Genomic DNA, 23,897 nt, shown 5'->3' with positions numbered 1-23,897 from the left:
ACAATATTAATGATATATATTCTACCCTTCATTTCAACCTTTATTCAAAAATAATTTGACAAAATTAAAGAATTATAATAAAATAAATTAAACTAATTCAAATCAATATTAAAATAATAAAATATAATAATTAAAGTAAAATTTAAATAATTAAAAATATCTAAATTAAATAAGATAAAATATTAAAAATAAATAATACATTATACTTTATTAAACAACAAAAAACGAATTTGAGTTGAACTATGACAAATAAGTCTTAATTGACAATAATAAACAATATTGATTTGAACGACAATCAATATTATGTCGATGATGATGTAGTGTGATTGAAAGAAAAATTATAGTGGAGTGTGGTTGAAAGAAAAATTATAGTGGATTCACAAAATTTAGAAGTTTGTATGGTTGTAAAAAAATATGGAATTTTTTGTGATTGAGGAATGTATGTTAAGTTTTGATATTGACATATTATTATTAAAAAAAATATTTAAAAAAATAGTTAATTTGTTGCATTTTTTTGAACCAGACGATTTTATAAAACCGACTCCGATTCTTTGGTTCGAATATTTTGGACGGTTTAATTCGGCTTTTTCGGTTTTGACCCACTAACGATTTTGAAAGATTGATCCAACCAGATTCATCTTCGATTCCCGATCCAACCGGTTGAACCGGTCGATTCGATCCGATTTTTAAAAAATTGATTTTTTATTTTAGATGAACCAGATGACTCGAATAAAAGATAATTTAAACAAGTCTAATCTAATTTAATGTAGTTTAATTTAAATTAATATTTTGAATATTTAAATTACAATAGGGTTAAAAAAAGTTTGGTGCCAAATTTCACTTTTAGTTTATCTAAAAATTTCTTTTAAAGAATGATGCTCATAATATTTTGCATCCACACTTTTAGTCTCTCCTGCTAACAACCGTTAATTGAATCTGATGTGGCATGTCACATGATTTTTTTTTTATGATTGGACATACATGTGACAGTGTCAGCGTGACAAGATACTGATGTGTCATACCATATGGTTAAATTTAACATTGGTCATGAATCTAAAAAATATTGTAGTTAAACGGTAGCTAAAATCGTAGCTAATCTGTAACAAATTTGATTTAATCTTTGATCAGCTTCCTTAGATTGCAGATACTGAACTTATACTAAGGGAAATATTGCAAGATATTCGTGATCAACACGGAATCACTGTTTCTTACATGAAAACTTGGCGAGGAAAGTAATGAAGCATGGCTACGCTTCACGGAACATTTGAAGAAGGTTATAGTCTTCTCCCTGAATAAGGGTTAATCTGGAAAAAGCCCCTGCCATATAGGGTGAATCTGAAAAAAGCCCGTGTAAAATTAAGAATGATGATAAAATCCAGTTGACAACCACGTCAGCAATAATAATAATAATAATAATAATAATAATAAATAATAATAATAATAATAGAGATTAATTACTATACACTGTCAGTGTAAAAAGTTTTACACCGTCGATTCATCACCATCATCCGTTTGTATTACTTTATAGATTTTTTAAATAAAATTCAAATTTCTTTTAATATCCGACATCTATGATTAACTGACGGTGTAAAATCCTTTTACACTGACAGTGTATTTTAATTAAACACATAATAATAATCACATGGAGCGCCATGTCACCTAGAATATTGACCGATATCATTTAGGAGACAAAATAGAGGAACTTTTAAATGATAAAGATGAAATCTTTGTTTGTTTTTTATAAGATTTTTTTTCCGAATTCACCATATATGACAGGGAAAAAATGAGTATTAACCCAAAATATAATATGTTAAAATATTATGTATGATGAAAATATAACATATTGAACAACTAAGAATGATGATAATTGATTATTTTTTAAACATATGAAATAGTTAAAATTAAATTGAATTGAAGTATTAAATTTTATTTTAAAAAATTAAAAATTAACTAGGAAATAATTAATAAATTTAATATCATATTAAAAATATTAAAATTTAGATAAAATTATAATTTTGATCCGTTCATTTATCAATCATCTATTTATATATATATTTTTAAACAATTTTAATCTTTGTTTAGATTAAAAAAAAAGTTAAAATATGTGTTTTTAATGATGTTGAATGAAATGAAACCCTTTCATTTATTTCTCCGAACATTCTTCTTGTTCAACCTTCCTTCACAACCTTATTCTGCAACTATTGTTGACCTTTTCTACCTCTTCATCAATTTCGTATCAACCTCATCATCATTAATCTATCGGCCATGCTTAATTAAGGATAAAATTTAGGACACCTTTATACATTTTCACAAATCTTTAGTTAAAACTAAAAAATATTCTTAGAGTTCGGAGATATATTTCTGCACGCACTTATTTTCCATAAAATTGAACGCAAACGAGTGAGTCACCCTTATTATATTTAATTTTAGTTTGGAGTTGAATCTCCGAACGTGTATTTGATATATTTCTGAGATGCATATTTAAAAATGGCATTTGTACTTCAAAATAGAAACAAAGACAGTATAAGATAGATCCAGAAACCACAACAATTTGACATTAATTAAAATACTCAACATTACATAGATAGTCGTTAACATAAATTTAACATTACATATCGTTGTAAACGGATAGTTGAGGACGTTGCAACATATTGATAATATCTTCGACGAATATTGCAATAATTACATCCACTTCAATCAGATCCTTTGATGCATAACGACGAAAAGTACTCCACGTAACCTTTAAATCTTCATCCATCTATAGTTCAAAGTTGGTGAACTATATCTTCCCTTTGCTGTCAAACGAAGGTGAACGATATTCGAGTTTGACAACTCTTCGATTTTCGGATACCGAAAAAGAGTATTCATTTTGGATATCAGATGAGCGAAAGGTGTGCGTCCTCAGTGACCCTAAATTGAAGTGACGGCTTCACGTCATTGAAATGCACAAATACAAGTGGAGATATGCGTTCATTCTCTAATTGTGGTGTGTTTTGTAGTAAATATGGGATAAGAGACACCATATTCATACAAGTTTTAGATCACTTTGTATCTTAGAAACCTTATCCTATCAGCAAGGTCCTTTTTGGAGTTGCATGTTCGGATACACCATTTTTTTACGAAAAAAATGGTGTTTACAGATATGTACATCCGGATACACCCTATTATCCTGTGTAAACTTAAACAGAAAATGTAAATTATAAAATTTGTAAACAAAAACAATCGACATTTACACCATCATTGTTGAATATATATTACTTATGTATTAAATTATATCAAGATTACATCGTTGACGATAATACATTAAAAAAAATATATCGATTACAATCTAAAATGCATAAAAAGATGCATCACCGCCTAAATCTACTATTGGTTCCTCCTTTGAATTTTCCTTATTTTATTCTCTTTCAAACTCTCTCAATTTGGTGAACTCTTCAGCCTGTCCAAAAAGTGATTCGACCAAGTTTCTGCCTCTTTTGTGAAATGTGTCGTCCACTTAATGATGTAGGTATACGACACCCCCCCGCTTTCAAATAAACCTCAACAAAATGTAGCGATTTTGAAAGCCATCCAATACACACGATGTATCCAGATGGATCTTGAGGTGGGTCACTCTGAAGTGGAAAAAATGTCTCCAAGAAACCATATCCTGTCAGATCGATACACACCATGTTATATGTACTTGCTATAAGATGACTCATTTCAGAGAAACACATCCATTTTGACTCCGATACGGGACCGTTAACACAAGAAATAAAAGCATCGTGAATTGCATCAAAATATTCTTTTTCCTCGTGTAACAATGTGTAGAATTCATTAGTGCAGTGTCTCGATCGATGACAATTACATTTTCCATCTTTTCTTGGCCCTTCAACAAAGTCTTGCACATTTTAAGGCCTGTGTAATGTTGTCATCTTTTTCGGATTTCAAAAATTCAAATCTCACTGAAAAAGTCTTCTCCGTAGAAGTAACACCAACAATTTTCAAAAGCGAAAATCTATACTTGTTGGTCTTATACATTGAATCAATTATCAGGAAAATGGGAAATATGTTGAACAACTTGATACTTTCGAGATGAGTCCAAAATATTTCACGAACAATGAGTTTATTCTCACAAACTCTATACCTAGAAACATAATGGTCATCATCCAAAAATTTCAAAAGTTGTTGCATTTAGGATCTTGGACCTCTTATCGCCATGTTATTTCGATAACGCACATTGTATACCTGCTTGATATTTAAAACACTTTCAGGTCTTTTCCGTTTCAAATCTGCAGTATGTTTTTCGGCGCCACCCTGATTAAAGACATGTTTGAAACAATTTCCTACTCCTCCAGTTTAAGGCGAAATACGATGGAATGATCGGCTGACTCGATTCTCAAGGCATGATTATGTATACCAGAAACCACATTAAATTTTTATATATCATTCACCTTACAATATTCATGCAATTTAAACGAATACTTACATTTTCTTGATCCGGTGTCATCACGTTTCAACTTTTGAATCGGTGGAACGTATGTGCCACTTCTCTCGCATCTCATGGTTGCAAATGTTTGCCTTCAATTATAACCATTGTTGGGCCTTCCAATTACAATTCCAAAACCCAATTTCCCGGCCTCCATGCGGACCCATTGCAACATATGCTCACGAGTAGTAAACAGTTATTCATTTCTAAATTGTTGACCAACATCTATCTCGACAACAACTGGTCTAGTACTTGATTTAACATCATCATTCACCTCATCTGATTTAATATCATCCTTCACTTCATCCGATTTTACATAATTACTTACAACAACTTTGGGAAACATATCTGGGTGCACCATATCTAATACGAACCAAAACAGAAAAACGATTTAAAAAACTCATGGTAACAAACAAATTTGGAGATGCACATCTGAAACATAAAAAGGTAAATTCTGAGATGCACATCTGAACGTAACATACATTTTTTCAGCTCAAGAACAAGATTGTTGCAAACAATGATGGATGAAAGGAGTGAAATTTACCTTAAATTGCAGCTTCTTTTGCTCCATTTGATGATTTGGAATCGAAATGTTGATTGAGAATGAATTTTTTAAAGGGTTTTGGATTATGAAGGTGGTATGGAGTGTGGGAGGGATGATTATGCAAGGTAGTGATATAATCAACTTTTCACTTGACATTTTTGGAGATGCATCTCCGAAAATGTCACTGAACGGTTAAATAAACCAACTCAATGAAAAACGCGTAGTAAATGGGTTCAAGGGTATTTTTGGAGATGCATCTCCGAATTTATCCCAGAAAATTACGGAAATATATCTTCGAATCAATTTTTGACAGTAATGGAATGATTGTTTGATTTACAAAGGATGCCGTGGTTTAAAATTCGTTTAAAGATGCATCTTTAAATGCACCCGAATGTAATTTAAAAAATTTCAATGATGCGAACCACACCAAAAGGTGCTGGAAAAAGAAATTTCCTAAAATTTGAAACAAAATCAAAAACCAAAATTTGAACAACATAAACCAACCGAGAACAAAATGAAGGAAGCAAAAACATTTGACAGTTTTTGTCATTAAACCTTTACAACACTATTTCCCTTTCCAACTTTCATTTCCCTTTCTTTCTTGTTCCCCTGTTGGCATTTGTATCTTGTTTTTGTTTTTCTCTTGCTTCACTATTTCTATCCAAGAACTATTGGAGAAGTATTACATAAGGGATGAAGAAGAAACAATGACACAGAATGCAACAGATTTGGGAAAACTCATCAAGCTTAAGTTTTTCTTTTTTTCATTTAAATTCATTCATTGTATGGGTTTTAAAAAAGAGAAAAAATTGAGAAAGAGAGATAGAGGTAGAGAAAAATTGTAATGAATTTGTTTATTTCAATCTGCTTATGAAGAAGATTGAGAGAGAATAAAACATTGTTTTACCTTTCATTCTAATTTATTTTTCTTAACAGTTTTATTAAATACTAGTTTTTAAAAATAAATATAAATAACATGGAAAATAAGATTGAAATTAATTGTGAATGAACTAAAAATTGTAATTTAATCTAAAACTAATATATACAATTTGATTCAATTTAATTATAAAAAAAAATTAGTCGAAGCAGATTTTACAACAAAAAAAAAACATAAATATATCTAATAATATTCAGTTTTGTGAAAAAAAAAATTAATAATTTGGATTTTTACTTTAAATTGGTTTAAATGTGAGAACTTTGAACAAAGCTACAAATCTGAGGTTTGAACCAAACAGAGGTAGTTAGTTAGACATTGATTCACCACAATCACATTCAGTTTTTTGATTCAATATATATAAGTCCAAAACTACTTATCAAGCACATAATTAATAAACAATGACACAATGAAATCGTTAACCACAAGTCAGCATCATGATTATCATACAAGTAATTTCTTCTTCAATAATGTTCCCCACCACCAACTTGTAAAATGTGTTTTCAACCACAACAAGCTGATTTTTGTGCAGCCTGTCCCGCTCCTGCTGCAGAGTCTTGGTTGATTTTGATTGTTGTCGGCTGCAATAACAGAATCGGGAAGAATGAGATAAGAGAGTCGGGGACATTGGAACCGGTGAAAGATTTTAAGAATAAGATACTACCTCTGCCTTGTTGTCAGTGTCAGCAAGCCTTTGTTTTATGTCTCTTGCTATGGAAAAGAAAACTTCCTCCACATTTAGATTTGTCTTTGCACTCTGCAATGGAGCATTCTTCACGTGAGCATGGTAACATAGAATTTAAGGAAGTTTTAACATTTTTCGAGTAATAAATCACTTACAGTTTCGAAGAATTTGATTCCATATTCATCAGCTAGTGCTTGGCCTTTGGACGTTGGCACAGCCTAAAAAGAAAGGCGAAAGTAAATATACATAATATACAATCGCAAACATCAGAATTCTGACACGAATAGATTCATACAAAGATTCGGGAAAGGGACTTGCAGATTTAACTGATTAATTGATGTAATAAACCAACGAATTAGTCCATAAAACATCCTCAATGATGCAATTCAACCTATCAGCAAATTGGCATAAACCATTATCGGAGTACGTTTGACAATTGTAAAGGTTACTTTTTCAAGCCTCTATGCTTTTAGATTTACTGGTCTTTTGTTCAAAATCAACTTTGTGTTACGAAGATATTTGATTTAGTCATGTAACTCCACTCGCAGATAGGAAGAGAGGACCTAGAGAGTTAGTTAAGGAGCACGACAAGGGGAGAAAACGGAAGAAGCGGAAGAGAAATAACATAAAGCATCATTAAACATTGGCAACAAATTTTGCATACCCTTTTGCTTTCGTCCATGTCTGCTTTGTTCCCAACCAGTATTTTGTTAACATTATCTGAAGCATGTTGCTCAATGTTGCGAATCCAATTCCTGATATCTGAAATTATCATAAGCTAAGTGGATATTCCAACCGGAAATTAAATTTTAAGTTTTGCACAAATCAATATAATTCAAACTAAAGGAACATCACGGAGCATTACTGTTAAACGATGCTTCATCTGTAACATCATAGACGAGCAATATCCCCATAGCACCACGATAGTAAGCTGCAAAGAAACAAAGATTTTACGAAGCCGTAAGTGCTACAATCCACATGCCAACAGCCAAACATGTATCATTATGCGACGATCATAAACCTTACCGGTTGTAATTGTCCGAAACCGCTCCTGCCCTGCAGTATCCCAGATTTGGAGCTTGATCCGTTTGGCATCAAGCTCAATGGTTCTTATCTTAAAATCAATGCTGCATTAAGAAGTTCGCGCGTGAATATGATGTTAGAGAAACCTCCGGCAAACAAAACTCTGCAGTTTTACTACTAAACCGTAAAATCATACCCTATAGTCGTGATGAAACTGGTTGTGAAAGACCCATCAGAAAACCGCAAAAGAAGACAACTCTTTCCAACACCTGCAAAAAGAACCAACAATAAGTTTGTACTAACGGTAAATCGAGGTATGTTTCAAACAAAAGAAACACAATTATACAGATACTTGTAACACAAAGTATCACGAACGCAACAGCAGAGACTAATAACTCGAGACAAATGGTTGAACAAATAATGAACGGATCACATGCAAAACAACAAAACAACATGTTCATACACAAACAATGATAGAAATGCTGGGTCAAATCAAACCAGATCAAAATTTCAAATTAAAAACAAATCTAAACTAAAAAACAAGGTCAAAAGAAAGGTGGAATATGAATATATTTACCGCTATCGCCGATCAAGAGAAGCTTAATGAGGTAATCGTAATCGGCACGAGCCCTTGCCGGTGGAGCAGCCATGAAAACGAAAGAATTTTAACGAAAATGGTGTTGTTTTTTTCTGTGTGAAAATTGAAAGATGGTGTGAGAGAGAGAAGTGGATCTCCTCCAAAGTTCAAGAGTAGAGGAACATGGAGATTTTAGAGAGAAAATAACGGTGCTAATTTTTTGGAAAAATTAAAAAATTAAAAATTAAAAATTAGGATTGACGAGAAGAGAAGAAAAGACAGGTGATTACAACCTTGTATTGTGTACTTTGAAGCTGTCTCTCCTATTATTGTGTTGTGTGTAGCTCCTCTTCACTCTCGCTCCTCTTTCTCTCTCTAACTTTTTTTATTGTTTCTTCGTATATGTGCAAGCTCATGCCAGCAATTCTTCTCCCTATGCAGCCAGATACAGACTTGCAAACAAGAATTTGATCGTTTCTTATTTATTAGCAAGTGCTATAAATCAACCTTTACACTTTATTTTTACTACTACTACTTGGTATATGACAAAAAAATTGTATAAAATAATAGAAACATAATACCATATTCTTCTTATGTATATTTATTGAGATTAATTACTATACACTGTCAGTGTAAAAAATTTTACACAATCGATTCATCACCATCACCCGTTTGCATTACTTTATAGATTTTTAAAATAAAAGTCAAACTTGTTTCAACATCCAACAACTATAATTAACTGACGGTGTAAAATCCTTTTACACTGTCGGTTTATTTCAATTAAATCCATATTTATTATAAAATGAAAAGCGAAATATATTAAATTGAGAGTTTTAAAATATAATTTAAAAAAACTAATATTATATTAAAAATTGAAATTATTTAATATGAAAAATTATAAACATGGATTATTTATAAATGATTGATCTTATTGTGATATACTCTAGTATGAAATTGAAGATCTGCGATATAAACAAAAGGACTTCTTCTAGTGCGGCGGTGTGAGGAAAAATTATTTTGGAAGCATGCATATTAAATGGTTGTCTTGTAGTCGAAATGTTTTGCGTTTAGGATTTTTCACGTAGTCTTAGATTTTGAGACATAGGAGATCGTTTTTGGAATACTCGAGTTTCTGGGGATCAAGGCCAAGTCGGGACCATTGGTGGTTGTAGAGTTATATTTGTGGATGACAGAGCATCCTCATCCAAGAACAGTGTCGCATATGCGATATCCACAAGGTTCGCCCTGACACTTATGACGTGTATGATGTTGTTGGTCAAAGGAGAGAGAGTTCACCACTATCCCGTGAAGATTAGACGGCCAACAACTTCTCCTGGTCATAAGGGAGTAGTTACCACCTATAAGGGTTATCCAAACCTTAGATCCTAGAGGCCTCTATATATACCTCTCCCCGAGGGAAGAAGAAGACAAATCTTAACTGATATATATCATACTCTCATATACGCTTATACCTAAGTACACCATTTCATAGTAAAGTCTCTCACCTCACATGTGCAGATCCCTAAAACCACCATAGTCACCACCGTACATCCTTTTCATCGCTGCGGACAAGCCCTAACCACTGTTATTTGGTATACACCTACAAAGGCCTCTGAGTCCCCTTGTCCTTACAGGAAGAACACACACACCTTTACTTTTTAACCAATATAGTGGTGTCCACCGCGGGGCTCGGTAAAACTAACCTGGATCACACCTTCTCCATCAACATCACCCTACTCACGGTTACCTTTTACTCCTACACTTAGCCATTTTCGGCCATGGTGTCATACCCCGATTTTGGTCCTGAATTTTTTATGTTTGTTTAGCATACTTGGCCTAACCTTACTTTGGTTTTTATGTGAGAATTGGTCTTGGTCCAAAGTCATGGTGTTTGTTCTTGAGATTGTTAATATGTCTATGGTCTGGGTCATCTGAACAACCGGTTTTCTTTTGTTTCAAGCCACTTTCTAGTCATGTTATTGGTTCATGGATAGTATGCCAAAACCCTAACCTTATGGTCTCATTTCATGGTTTTGTTCATACACATTATCAGTCAAGTTATTTTCTTTTCAAAAAAAAAGAGTCAAATATTCAAGTCATGATTAAACCAATTGTGAAAACCAACTTCAAACCTTTTTGTTAATCCATTTCAATTTATTTCATGTCATTGTAAACCGTTACATGTGAGTCCATACAAGAAAAATACAAAAAAAATGAACTTTGACCGATTGTTGACTTTGGTCAATTTTGACCAAAGTCAACACAACCTCTTTGCACATTTGGACTCTTTGCATTGGTGGGACATCAACTTGATGCTGCAACGGTTGTCACTTGTCTTGCTTGTTTAACACACTGATTTCTCCACTTAATTCATTCCCTTGGATTTTATCTGGAACAGTACGTGACAATATATTATTTGGGAAAAGCTATCATCCTGAAAGGTATACAGATACAGTAAGAGCGTGTGCGTTAGATGTTGATATCTCATTGATGGCTGGTGGTGACATGGCATATATTGGAGAGAAAGGAGTCAACTTATCAGGTGGATAGAGAGCTCGTTTTGCTTTGGCAGGAGTACTGTATCATGACTCGGATGTTATCATGCTCGATGATGTCCTGAGTGCAGTTGATGTACAAGTTGCTCAGTGGATCTTGCACAATGCCATTCTTGGTCCTCTTATGAAAGGAAAAACTAGATTGCTCTGTACCCACAACATTCAGGCAATATCTTCTGCAGATATGGTTGTAGTATTGGACAACGGACACGTAAAGTGGATGGGAAGTTCAGCTGACTTTCCAACTTCTTCATATACAACATTCTCCCCATTGAATGAAATGGATTCAACTTCACATAATCATCAGCAAACTCAGGACACACCTAACATTGCTACAGTCTGGTCTAGAATTAACAAACCACATGTCAAACCTGCATTCAACCTGCAACATCAATAAATCCATCATCAATGCCACAAAGACACCAGCAGTAAATGGATACAGAGGGCCTAGACCACCTGCCGGCCTTGTAGATCGAACGCATTCACCAACCTTCTCACATTGGCGATGGTTCTGCAGCTTCTGCTAGACAGCCTGATGGCACTGCACCGTCTTCAGAGGGAATTGGTTCAATAACCAGGCTAGCTTCAATTGATTCCTTTGATTCAAAATGGCAACAATATTTGGATCCCGGGGAATCTGTCCTTATGATCTCCATGGTGAAGAAATTTCAAAAAAATTACAAGCAAGAAGGGTGTATCTTTCTTCCCGTCAACTTCCAATTGGTGATATTACAATGCTTCTGCAATGGTCTATTGGTGAAGTTCCTGAACTTGACTATGCACTCCCACACCTGCTGCAAACAACAGGAGAACTGCATGAAATGTACACTTAGCCGGAATTCCACTAGATATCAGATGGAAGCATTAAAACCTGCATCTGCAAAAGATCCAAAATGTGCATGAGAAATCTGAAAATGCAAGACATAATAGCAAAGCAGTCAGGTTGTTGCTGGAGAAAATGACACAATGTGCAAGTAGAGCCTACATGAGCATACTCGAAAGATGGGTCTATGAAGGAGTGATAGATGATCCTTATGGTGAAATTTTCATTGCAGAAGACAAATCTTTTCAAAAGGAGAGTCTTACTAGAGATTATGATGCTAAGTATTGGCGACAACGTTACAGCCTCAAAGATGCATTAGGAGGAACTTGCAACACTGTCATGATTGCAAACATAAGCCCAAGTACCCTTTCATTCGGTGAAACTCAAAAACACCCTTCATTGGGCTGATAAAGCCAAGGAGATTCGAACAAAGGCACCTGATGCAAACGAGAATCTATTACCGGTACCTAAAACAGAAACAGAAAAAACGGTAACAGAATGGAACCATTTTCACCAACTAACCTCCAGTCAAATCCTGAATTCTATCAACATTCCCAAAACTGATACTTCAAAGGAAAAACCCTTCTTGCAGCACTCATGCACCTCTGTGAGAAGGCAATCTTACAACTGATTTATGCACCATCCTTCAAATGCATCGGTGGGATATCTTCACCTATTGGAAGGCTATGACAGAAAAGGCAAGGCTTCTCCAATGCCATTAATTTAACAATTAACTCCAAAAAAAACCATGCCATTGCCAAAACGTCATCATACACTGGTCCAACACGATACCCTTTGGCCTTATACCGTGCCGGACTTCCCCAAACAGTGGATAAGCCAGAATAAATTGGTGGCTGACGGCCCCCCAAAATCATCGGAAGCGCAATCAACATAGTTGACCAGAAAATGATTTCTTTCAGCATCATCAACTGACTCGTGCTAGTTACAATATTAACCATAGCCCGGAAAGCCGCAACCTAGAGTGTTTCTCCACCATTGTCAATAAGATGAAGCGGCATGTTAAGAATTGGGTGAAGAAACTGAAGTAAAGCAGTGGAATCAATATTCTTCAAACTATTAATGGCCTCTAGTAGTTCAGAACCCCAAGGTGGACTTGTTCAAAGAATGTGTCGATTGTATCCGCTGCAGTAAAAAATCACAATAACTCAATAAGGCAGTAAAATTTCAAAAAATTCCCAAAATTGGCATTAAAACAAAAACAAAGGGGAAAGCACATGCTCAGATTACCGTTCCGATTCAAGCATCAAAAAGGTCAATCCCAACTGAGCGCATGGAAAGTGGTTTGCAGAAGATATTCTTTGGAATTCCAGACAACAACCCTAAACCCTAAAGCTGTGAAGATAAAAGGAGAGGAAGCGAATCAGTAAGAAAAAAAAAGGGAGAAAGGATTGAGCGGCGAAAAAACTTCAAAAAAAAGTGAAAACCCTAATCCTAAAATAAGAGAAAACCAGCACTTGAAGAGGCGAAGGGAAAGGTTCGATTGTTACCTGAGCTGTCGTCTTCATCGAAGGTCCGAAGGTAAGCTTCCTGTTTTGTAACAGCCATTGATCTCTTGTATGTTTGAGAGAGATTGTTGAGAGGTGAGCGAATGAGAGGTTGTGAGAGATTGTGAAGGGTGAGCGAGGGTTGACGGTGAAGGTTGGGGGCGCGAGAGCAGAGGGAGTTTTCATTGAGAGCGATTGAGAGAGACTCGTTGGGAGAGTGAGAGAAGTGAGCGAGGTTGAGCTTGATAAGCGATTCTGAGAGCAGAGAGAGGTTTCGCTTGAGAGAGTTTTGAGTTAGAGAGATTTCTGAGATTGAGATTGGGAAGGAGGACGATGAGTTTAGGATTCGTTTGCGTCCTCCATTTCTTTTTTTTTTTTTTATTATTATCATTTGGTCTTTAAATTAAACAGTATAAGGCAGATCATTTAACTCCATTTAAGTGCCCTTTGAGTGTTTTCAGTAAACATTAATGTGGGTGTTTAACAATGATTCCATTTTTCTATTCCCAGCCTCTTAAACCCAACAGCCAAGCGGCTGGGTTTAATTACGGGTAGTCCAACAGACTTTCTTTTTATTAGTTTTTTATTTTAATTCTTTTTTTTTAATTTATCTTAGTTTATATATCTAAATTAGCATTGTAAATAACAACTAGTCATAAATAGCCTAGTGGAGAGAGGGTAGTATCATAGTCTTGAGTGGGGTGGGTTCAATACTCATGTGTGGCATTCTTTTAGCATTTTATTTCTTTTAGCTATTTTACTTTCTTTTAGCATTTTCATTTATTCTTATGTTTATGCCTTTATTACACTCATATTTTCATTTTGTTAATAATGCAAAGTTGTTGTATTTTAATTTAAGTCAAAACCATTTTTAAACTATAAAAATCATATTTTTCTCGATTTAATATCGAGCCCATTTTTCACACCCTTGTAAGTCGATTGCTTTTTAAGCATCGCCATCAACCTCACATAGCTTACTCTTGGGCTTTCTTACAATGAGCCGTTTCCCTTACACTTACACTCATACGTTTGTTTAATGCTCATTTATTTCATTCTTTGATTATTTGATTCGATTATATACTTGTTTATATCTTACTTGTTTGATTAACTGTGGCCTACTTGTATGGTGTTTGAGGCATATATTTATATTGCTTGATTGCCATGTCAACCCCCATTCATAACAAATGTATCCCTCTCCCATGAAATGTATAATATTCTTTCATTCTTTATTCATCTGTTAATACAAGAAATAAAATGAATACCCAATAACCATTTCAAAACAAGACCAAAACCTCGATCCAACGTCGAGTAATCATTTTTTCAAAACCGAACAGAACAAGCACGTATTCATCCACCCTTTTGTAAGTCGATTGCTTTATGCATCGCCATCAACCTTGTAAGTCGATTGCTTCATGCATCGCCATCTACCTTTATCCCCAACACCTCTCCTTGCTCCACTCGTCGATTCTTGTTCCGATTAGGTAGCACCCATTAGATAGAACCCTTTGTATGATAACATAGGTAGGATTCCCACATTCCTTTGCATGCTAACATTAGGTAGATATTCCCATTTGTAAATCCTAAACACTTAAGTACATATTGCATGACAACTCTAGGGCAGAGCTTCCCCTTTCTTTTAGACCTTTCCGAGCGTCTCCGATCTTGTGGCATGTAGTCCGTTCTATTGCAAAGAGGTAACTGCCTAAGACTCGATTCAGCGAGCTGCGACACCTACTGCTAGGGCGTGAACACATTGCCCACTCTCTTTTGACACAACTGGTGTCCTCCTTCTCTAAGTCCATATTCAGATGGCAACCCCTATGTAGGGGAACTACGTCGCCCTGATTCTCATACCAGATGAGGTACGTAGGCAGGAGGTCGTGCGATATCTCTCCGGGCGCCCTTTTCCTTTTTTTTGTTGTGTTGTGCTTGTCAACCTTCAACCTTTTGTTTGTTTTGACGTCTCAGCGTCTCTGTGTGTTTGGCAACTTTTAGGCTCGAGCTAGTCTCCCTCTTAGTTTGCTTGTTCACCCTTCTCCCCTATGTAGGGGAACTACATCGCCCTGATCCTTGTTCCAGACGAGGTATGTAGGCAGGTGGTCGTGCGAGACCACTCCGGGCACCTTTCTTTTTTCCTTTTGTGTGTGCTTGACAGTTATAGGCTCGAGTTCCCGACTCCCTATTAACTTGTTTGGTTGTTGTGTGCTTGGAAGCTGATGTAAGTCCATCGAGTGGCATTCGGGTTCCAATGTGGTTTTGTTGGGTTCGGATGCTGATGTAAGTCCAGTGATTGGCAGTCGGGCTCCACGTTTGCCCCTTTTGTGTGTTTTGGTTCGGATGCTGATGTAAGTCCAGTGATTGGCAGTTAGGCTCCACGTTTGCCCTTTTGTGTGTGTTTTGGTTCGGATGCTGACATAAGTCCAGTGATTGGCAGTCGGGCTCCATGTTTGCCACCTTTTTGTGTGTAGGTGTCTTGTTTTGTTTGGCGTGCGTGAGCCGAACTACGGCAACTCTGATTCTCATGTTCAGATGAGATACGTAGGCACAAGATGCGACGTCTTGCCGAGTTTGACTAACGACTAACAACTAATCCTTGTTTTCTTTCGCCCTCGTTGCGATCCTTTCTCTCGCCCTCGTTGCGATCGAGACATTCCCTTTCTCTTGCCCTAGTTGCAATCGAGACCCTTATTCCCGTAGTTGGCCGAACTACGTTTTGCTCTGATTCTCATTCCCGATGAGATACGTAGGCATAAGACGCGATGTCTTAGCGAGCACACTTATCCTTAACCCATAGGTAGCCGAGCTACGAAGACTCTGATTCTCATATTCAGATGAGATACGTATGCAGTGGATGCGACATCCGTGCGAGTCATTTTCTTTGACCCTCTCTTTTAGTAAATAGTACATTAGATAAATACACACCCTTTAGACAAGAACAACAAGAGTGGATCCCGTAGAGTACTACGGATGCGTAGGGGTGCTAATACCTTCCCTTCGTATAATCGACTCCCGAACCCAAGATTTGGTTGCGAGACCTTGTCTTTTCCTTTCCTTTCTCCAGGCTTACTTCGAGCGTTTCCTTTCCCTCCTTTGGGATAAATAACGCACGGTGGCGACTCTTCTGTCATTTCTCTCTCGCCGGTTGTTTTTTCGCATACTGTATTTTTCGGGTTGCGACAGCTGGCGACTCTGCTGGGGACCTCTAGTTTCCCTAGGCGAGTCCCTCCTAGCTTTTGTAGGTTTCTTGTTTGTTGGGTGTTTATTCTTTTGTACAGTTATTTACTTTCCGCATTTACCTGCTTTACCTTATTGCATTCATGTACATATGCTTGCTGTATCTGGGGGTTGTTTGTTTGTTTGTTGGGTTGGGACTGTTCTATGAGAGATAAGCCCACTACCCAGGCTTGAGTGTACACATAGGTGCTAGAGTGGATAGTCATGAGGCTTGCGTGGTATGTTGCTACGTTAAGTCGTTCATGAGACCCACATTCCAGACGAGGTTTCTGTTGGATATATTCTGTCCTATAGGTGTTCCATAACGACAGATATTCCTTTAGAAATCGTCGACTCTGGTGACCATTTCCCGAGAACTCAGTCGAGGCCTCTCCTCCGAGACGTGATTATGTTAGCTCTGGTGGGCGCATTCTCGCTGCTCAACCCGAGGACCCCGAGACTGGGAACTTGCTTTAGGATATCCTGTTGAGGGGAGTCAGCAGAGGTCTTTTATCCTGTAATAATGTCAAACCTTCAGTGGTAAACGTATTATTCTCGACTGAAGGGCTGAAGCTGACAAACTTCTGTTCTTAGAACCTACCTGTGAGGGGAGGGTTTGATCTCTACAGATACGGTTTCTGCCAGTGGTGCTGTGATGGTGACTTTGGTTCAGCCAAATTTATGGACGTTTATTTCTGGGACGCCGGAGTTCTGTCCGTGGTTTATCAGCGGGTTCCGTTTATTTCGGATCCCTGGGCTGAATCTGTGGGTGCTCACTCAGATGGTGACTCAGTTCTCCAGACATGGGTTCAGATGCCAGTTGATCAGATTGACTTTGGGTTTCAGATGGTTGTGATCAGAGTTCAAGCCGAAGCTTCGGATCCTGTGTGCCGAGATGCACAACCTGCCAGTCTTGGCTCCATCCTTTGCATCATAGCATGTTTATTTTCCAAAAAATAATAATGCATGAAAAAAAAAGTTAACTCGCATGTGCATATCCTTTTCAGGATCATTCATGATAAAATAGCATCCGCATCATATGCATATCATGCACATATCATCCTTGCATTGCAGACATGCTTGGAAGAGACTTCTCACTCTGGGTTTTGACTGAGACGGATTTGTTGATCATCGTCCGCACCGCAACCAGATTGAATCATCAGAGGAGTATGGATCAAGTCCAAGCTGAGTTGGCTGAGATGAGGGCAGAACATGGCCCAGTTCATGACCATGATGCAAGGAGTTGTTCAGGGGCAAGAGGAGCTGCGTGCCTTAGCCCAGAGACAGGAAGCTGTGATTCTGCCGCCCAGTTGTGCTTCACCAGAGAGGGTCCCTGTCAATTATCAAATTACTGTTGTCACTATTCCCGTCAACAACTATGCCGTGGGTGAAGATTTGAGGGGTATTATAATCAGTGGACAGCCCCTTGCTACAGAGACTGTTAATGCCAGAGCAACCCTTGCTCCGGTTCGCCATCCTGGCTCTTCAAATCCTTCAAGTTCTAAAAAGCCATCCTCTGGGGCACCCAGAAGGGGAGAGGGTGAAACAAACGTTGTGCACCGTCGGAGGAGCGTGAACAAAGGACAGCATCGGCAAGTTGCTGCTGTGACTATTCCAGCCACTCAAACTCAACAACAATAGAGAAGACCAACTCAGCAATATCAGCATCAACAACATCGTCCTCAGCAGCAGACTTACCGGCCTCCCAATGGTAATCAAGCTAGTACGAGTAATGAGAGGAAGAAGATCATTTTTGATCCGATCCCTATGTCATACACAGAGCTGTATCCCTCTTTGATAGAGCGGAACTTGATTACTCCTAGAGACCCGCCGGCTATACCCGTCAACCCTCGGTGGTGGTATAGGCCTGAACAGCATTGTGTGTATCATTCGGGTGCTCCTGGTCATGATGTGGATAGTTGTTTCCAGCTAAAGATGAAGGTTCAAGACCTTGTGAGGTCAGGGATTCCGAGCTTTGAAGACTTAGGTCCCCGTGTTAATCAAGCTTGAAGACGGCAAGTCCCGGGTTGGTGATGGTTATTCTTCTGAGGTCTTCAACGAAGAGGTTTGTTCAAAAGCAGAAGCTGCTGATGCAAAGGATTCGGACATTTGTCATCCCTGGTAGGATCTATCGCAATTGGGTCACTGTGGGCGTTCCTACAGTCGTTCATAAGTCAGAGTAATAATCACTTTGTTTAAAAAACCCTTCTCCCATGCCAAAAGGAGAAGTGATGACATTGTTGGCAACATTTTGTGCAATGATATTTTCATTCAAATAAATTCATGTTAAAACATTTTTTTTTCCATTTGTTTTCCCTTTTCGCTTTTCGCATGAAATTGGTGATCACAAAAAACCTTAAAAACAAGAATAAAAGCAATCTTTTCATCTGCATAACGATTGTCTTGTTTGTTTTTCAAAAAGCTTTTCATCTCTAAATCATTATGCAGGTTGTTTCTTAAACCCATTGAACCTAATGATCGGACGTTATCTCCCAATTTTGAATTCCCTGTATTTGAAGCGGAAGAAGATGATGTTGAAAGGATTCCTGACGAGATTTTCCGGCTTCTTGAGCAAGAAAAGAAGATCACTCAGCTGCATCTCGAGAATCAGCAGAGCAGCCAACTGGGGCACATAAAAAAAAAAAAAAAAAAAAAAAAGAGGAGGGTGCAAAATCAAAAGAAATCCAAATCAAAAGAAAGAAAAAGAAAGAAAGAAACAAAAGAAAAAATAGCACCCTCAAAGTCCCAAGTTGATTGATGCTGAATTCGATCGAAAAGAAGAGATTAACTGCCATGTGTCATGGTCAGTTATATCAGCGGAGAGTGACGAAAGCACGCTATAAGAAGGTCAAGCCTCGTGTGTTCCGAGGGACCCTGTGCTCAAGAAAGTCTTGTCTTTCGTACCCGATTCCAGGGGCAAGTGAACCCTAAGCTATGAACGCCCATAGGTTGTCAAGAGAGTCTTTTCAGGCGGTGCTCTGAGACTTACAGCAATGGATGAAGAAGTTCACTCGTCCTGTGAATTCCCGATGCAGTCAAGAAGTACTTCGCAAAAAAAAACAAAAAAAGAACAAAAGCTCGCTAAGTCGAACACCCCAAAGGGCAACTTAGGCAAAAAGGAGCGTCTCGGTGGATTGAAAACCCGAAAGGGCGATCCAGGCAAAAGTTAGAGACATTGAAAAAAAAAAGAATTCGCATCCCGCTAGATTGAGCACCTCACACTGGGGCAATCTAGGCAAAAATTAGGGATTTGGCAAGTAACTGCATCTTGACAAGACTGTGTTCTATATCTGTCATCCGTCAGGAATCCTCGATGCGTCGTCAACTGAAGCTCTGAATACATCGAAATTCAGAATGGTAGAGTAAGGGTCATTATGTTCAATGTAGCCCTCTCCAATATATATCACCGATTTCAAACTTGTACAGATCTATGGAGTCTCGCCCTTTGCAGACTACCATTCCATCACATCAATTTGAGCTTTTATCCAATTATTTGCACTCTTATTTATTTCAACTCAACAAACGTTTTGCATGTTTTAATTGATAAAGTATCATTGTTTTTCAAAATAAATAAATTTTTCAAAATTGTTCTCAAACTAAGTGAATATTCACAATGATGGAAGGATACTTAGGAGACCCACAGTGCTCTCCCAAGGGCGGTATGATTACCAACAGGTAAGACAATTGTTCGTATCTCGAGCATGACTGTATCTTTTCCCTCTAGAACCTCTCATGGTTTCTCCTCAGCGAGATTGCCCAGTGTAGTGTTGGTTGAAGTTGTTCATCTTCATGTCCCAGGCAGTGTAGTTTTTTTTCTTCCAAGTCCCTATTAGCACCTATAGTGAGGCATCCCCAGTAGAGTGCTGTTTGAGCCCTATTGTGGGGCATCCCTAGCAAGTTTGCTGTTTGGACGCTTTTTGTGGGGCAGTCCTAGGCAGAGCATTTATTGAAGACTTCAACTTTCCTCTCTCCAGCAGAGCAGTCTTCCTCCCTCCCCCAGCATGGGTGCTATTCTTGGAAGATTCAGTATTTGGTGGATTGACATCCAGTACTCCATCATGTCCTCAGATAGATCCCCAGCGGAGTTGTTAGCATGAGGAGCTTTATTAAGGCCTATTTATCTTCATCAGAGATCTGGTTGCTTCTGAGTATCTCTGATTTCCAGCACGAGTTGTTGTGGCGCGTCCGCCAGTATGTTGAACTCTTTTCTCCGGTTATGACTGACGATCCCTCCGGAAACCTCTGGTGGCCTTCCTCCCCAGCAGGATGGTGTTGCTCCCTGATATCCCAGTCTCCAGTGGATTTTCTTGGCTCTCTGGTGACTTTGGTTTTCCCTCTGAAAGAGTGGTGTCGGATGGTTGATTCCCGGACCTGTGTGTTGAGCACGTCTGTTTGTCAGCATTCATCATACATTTTTAGGTATCATGCATACATGCATAATCATAGCATTCAGATACTCATGATGCAGCTGTTGCCGTGTATCTGTTGATGGTTGTCTCCTGCTATTTGTTGATACAGATCTCTCCAGTAGATCCTCCCTAGCAGATATGGGTGTGTCTGATCTCTCCATGTAGAGCCAACCCCTTAAGCAGAAAGTGTCTATCCTTTCCTGCCATTTCCCCACTGAGATACATCCTCGTGGATGACGGTTGTTTCCGTTCCCTCCCTACACGGGATGGGTTTTCCCTATTGAGTTCTTTCCTCATTAGGATGAGTCCTGTTTCAGTCTGCCTTTTTGGATCGATCCTAAATTGGTTTCCTGTTGGCTGTCTCCCGTGCTTCCCTGGGGCATAAATGAATAATCGCTCACTAATCGGCACTCATTCATCTTATCCTCAGCGGAATTTTTGGGCTTCTACCTACAAACCGGTAGTTGTAAGTCCTATTTCTGTGGTTTTCTACCTACTAACTGGTAGTTGTAAAATCCCATTTTCAACCCCTAGCAGAGGTAACCATTGTGGTTCATTCTGATTGTTGGCGGATTTCGCGGTCTTCTACCCACTACCCGGTAGTTGTAAATCCTTTTTTCTCACTTTGTCTCACAGTAGATTCGTTTGGTGGCTTCTACCTACAAACCGGTAGTTGTAAGTCATATCTTTGTGGTTTTCTACCTACTAACTGGTAGTTGTAAAATCCCACTTTCATCCCCTAGCAGAGTTAACCCTTTGTGCTCATCCTATCGATGACTGGCTACCTTTCTGTGGTTTTCTGCCTACAAACCGGTAGATGTAATCCCCTCCTTGCAGTTATCAGTATCCAGCTTGCGGTATTGATACTCTTTTCCCCTCTGGATACTTGCCTTGATCAAGCAGTATTGTCCCCAGTGGGTCTTCCCCTTTCTTTTGGGTATTTGCTCCAAGTTGGCAACTTTTATCCTCTTTTGGTTGGTCATCTTTTGCATGCCTAGTCCTGGTACCCTAATGCCTTTCTTTTCGGTCGATTATTCATTTGACAGCCTACAACCCGGTTATGGGTAATCTTCCATGCGAGTGTACTATCTGCATTTTGACGGCTACAGATAATATATCTCATGCACTCTTTGGTCAATCTTTCGATTGTTATCCCCAACTTGCATCTTTGGCATGCGTGCCGGCTCACGTATCACTATTTTGTTATCTTCGCCGATGCTGATAGACATGAAGTTTTCCCGGTATCCAGACCGAAGTGGCATTCAGGCCAGTTCCCGGTATCCAGACCGAAGTGGCATTCGGGCCAGTTTCTGATTTCCAGATCGAAGAAGTTCTCAACAATCAGGACGAAGAACTTGTGGCATTCAGGCCAGTTCCCGGTATCCAGACCGAAGTGGCATTCAGGCCAGTTTCCGATTTCCAGATCGAAGAAGTTCTCAACAATCAGGACGAAGAACTTGTGGTGTTCAGACCAGTTCCCGGTATCCAGACCGAAGTGGCATTCAGGCCAGTTTCCGATTTCCAGATCGAAGAAGTTCTCAACCATCAGGACGAAGAACTCATGGTGTTCAGACCAGTTTCCGATTTCCAGATCGAAGAAGTTCTCAACAGTCAGGACGAAGAACTTGTGGCATTCAGGCCAGTTTTCCCGGTATCCAGACCGAAGTGGCATTCAGGCCAGTTTTCCCGGTATCCAGACCGAAGTGGCATTCAGGCCAGTTCCCGGTATCCAGACCGAAGTGGCATTCAGGCCAGTTTCCGATTTCCAGATCGAAGAAGTTCTCAACAATCAGGACGAAGAACTTGTGGTGTTCAGACCAGTTTTCCCGATTTCCAGATCGAAGAAGTTCTCAACAGTCAGGACGAAGAACTTGTGGTGTTCAGACCAGTTTTCCCGGTATCCAGACCGAAGTGGCGTCCAGGCCAATTCCCGGTATCCAGACCGAAGTGGCATTCAGGCCAGTTTTCCCGGTATCCAGACCGAAGTGGCATTCCAGGCCAGTTCCCGGTATCCAGACCGAAGTGGTGTTCAGACCAGTTTTCCCGATTTCCAGATCGAAGAAGTTCTCAACAGTCAGGACGAAGAACTTGTGGTGTTCAGGCCAGTTCCCGGTATCCAGACCGAAGTGGCATTCAAGCCAGTCTTTCCCGATTTTCAGATCAAAGAAGTTTCCGGTATCCAGACCGAAGTGGCATTCAGGCCAGTTTTTTTCCGATATCCAGATCAAAGCGGTGTTCAGACCAGATTTCCGGTGATCAGACCAACATTGATACTCTCATATTCCGATGCTTAGTGCGGCGTTCAGGCCATGGGTATTCCTGTGTTACCATTTATTTTGGTATCCAGGTCGATTTTCTGTTTCGGTACTCAGGCCGATTTTCACCGTACCAGACGAATTCTTCTTTTGGGGATTGCTTCTTTGTCGATTCTGACAGGCATGGTTAATTATTTCATAGGGATTCAGGATCAAAATCCGGGTCTTCTTAGTATTTAACCATCTCCCACAATGATCATATGAAGAACGTCCTGCTTCATATTCTCCAGTTGGAGATGTTTAAATAGGGGCAGCTGTCATACCCCGATTTTGGTCCTGAATTTTTTATGTTTGTTTAGCATACTTGGCCTAACCTTACTTTGGTTTTTATGTGAGAATTGGTCTTGGTCCAAAGTCATGGTGTTTGTTCTTGAGATTGTTAATATGTTTATGGTCTGGGTCATCTGAACAACCGGTTTTCTTTTGTTTCAAGCCACTTTCTAGTCATGTTATTGGTTCATGGATAGTATGCCAAAACCCTAACCTTATGGTCTCATTTCATGGTTTTGTTCATACACATTATCAGTCAAGTTATTTTCTTTTCAAAAAAAAAGAGTCAAATATTCAAGTCATGATTAAACCAATTGTGAAAACCAACTTCAAACCTTTTTGTTAATCCATTTCAATTTATTTCATGTCATTGTAAACCGTTACATGTGAGTCCATACAAGAAAAATACAAAAAAATGAACTTTGACCGATTGTTGACTTTGGTCAATTTTGACCAAAGTCAACACAACCTCTTTGCACATTTGGACTCTTTGCATTGGTGGGACATCAACTTGATGCTGCAACGGTTGTCACTTGTCTTGCTTGTTTAACACACTGATTTCTCCACTTAATTCAT

General features: G+C 38.4%; 1 protein-coding gene across 2 annotated transcripts; it reads right to left on the bottom strand.

Moving 5' to 3' along the window:
* Positions 1 to 6,268: 6,268 nt before the first annotated feature.
* LOC127106879 (ras-related protein RABE1c) lies at positions 6,269 to 8,720 on the bottom strand. 2 transcript variants are annotated; one of them, XM_051044172.1, is made up of 9 exons: positions 8,525 to 8,720; positions 8,232 to 8,344; positions 7,851 to 7,923; positions 7,658 to 7,758; positions 7,497 to 7,562; positions 7,296 to 7,393; positions 6,787 to 6,849; positions 6,611 to 6,703; positions 6,269 to 6,527 (listed from the first exon to the last, which is right to left on the bottom strand). In XM_051044172.1, exons 2-9 carry the CDS (start codon positions 8,302 to 8,304, stop codon positions 6,450 to 6,452), a joined length of 645 nt encoding a protein of 214 aa, XP_050900129.1. In that variant the 5' UTR covers positions 8,305 to 8,344; positions 8,525 to 8,720; the 3' UTR covers positions 6,269 to 6,449. The 2 variants fall into 2 exon arrangements, with proteins under 2 accessions (XP_050900129.1, XP_050900130.1); XM_051044173.1 differs by having other exon boundaries at positions 8,232 to 8,714.
* Positions 8,721 to 23,897: the final 15,177 nt, after the last annotated feature.

This window comes from Lathyrus oleraceus, chromosome 7 (assembly GCF_024323335.1).
Source record: "Lathyrus oleraceus cultivar Zhongwan6 chromosome 7, CAAS_Psat_ZW6_1.0, whole genome shotgun sequence".
NCBI classification, from domain to species: Eukaryota; Viridiplantae; Streptophyta; class Magnoliopsida; order Fabales; family Fabaceae; genus Lathyrus; species Lathyrus oleraceus.
Note: the sequence above shows the minus strand (reverse complement) of the source record. Positions and strands in the feature narration are given on the sequence as shown.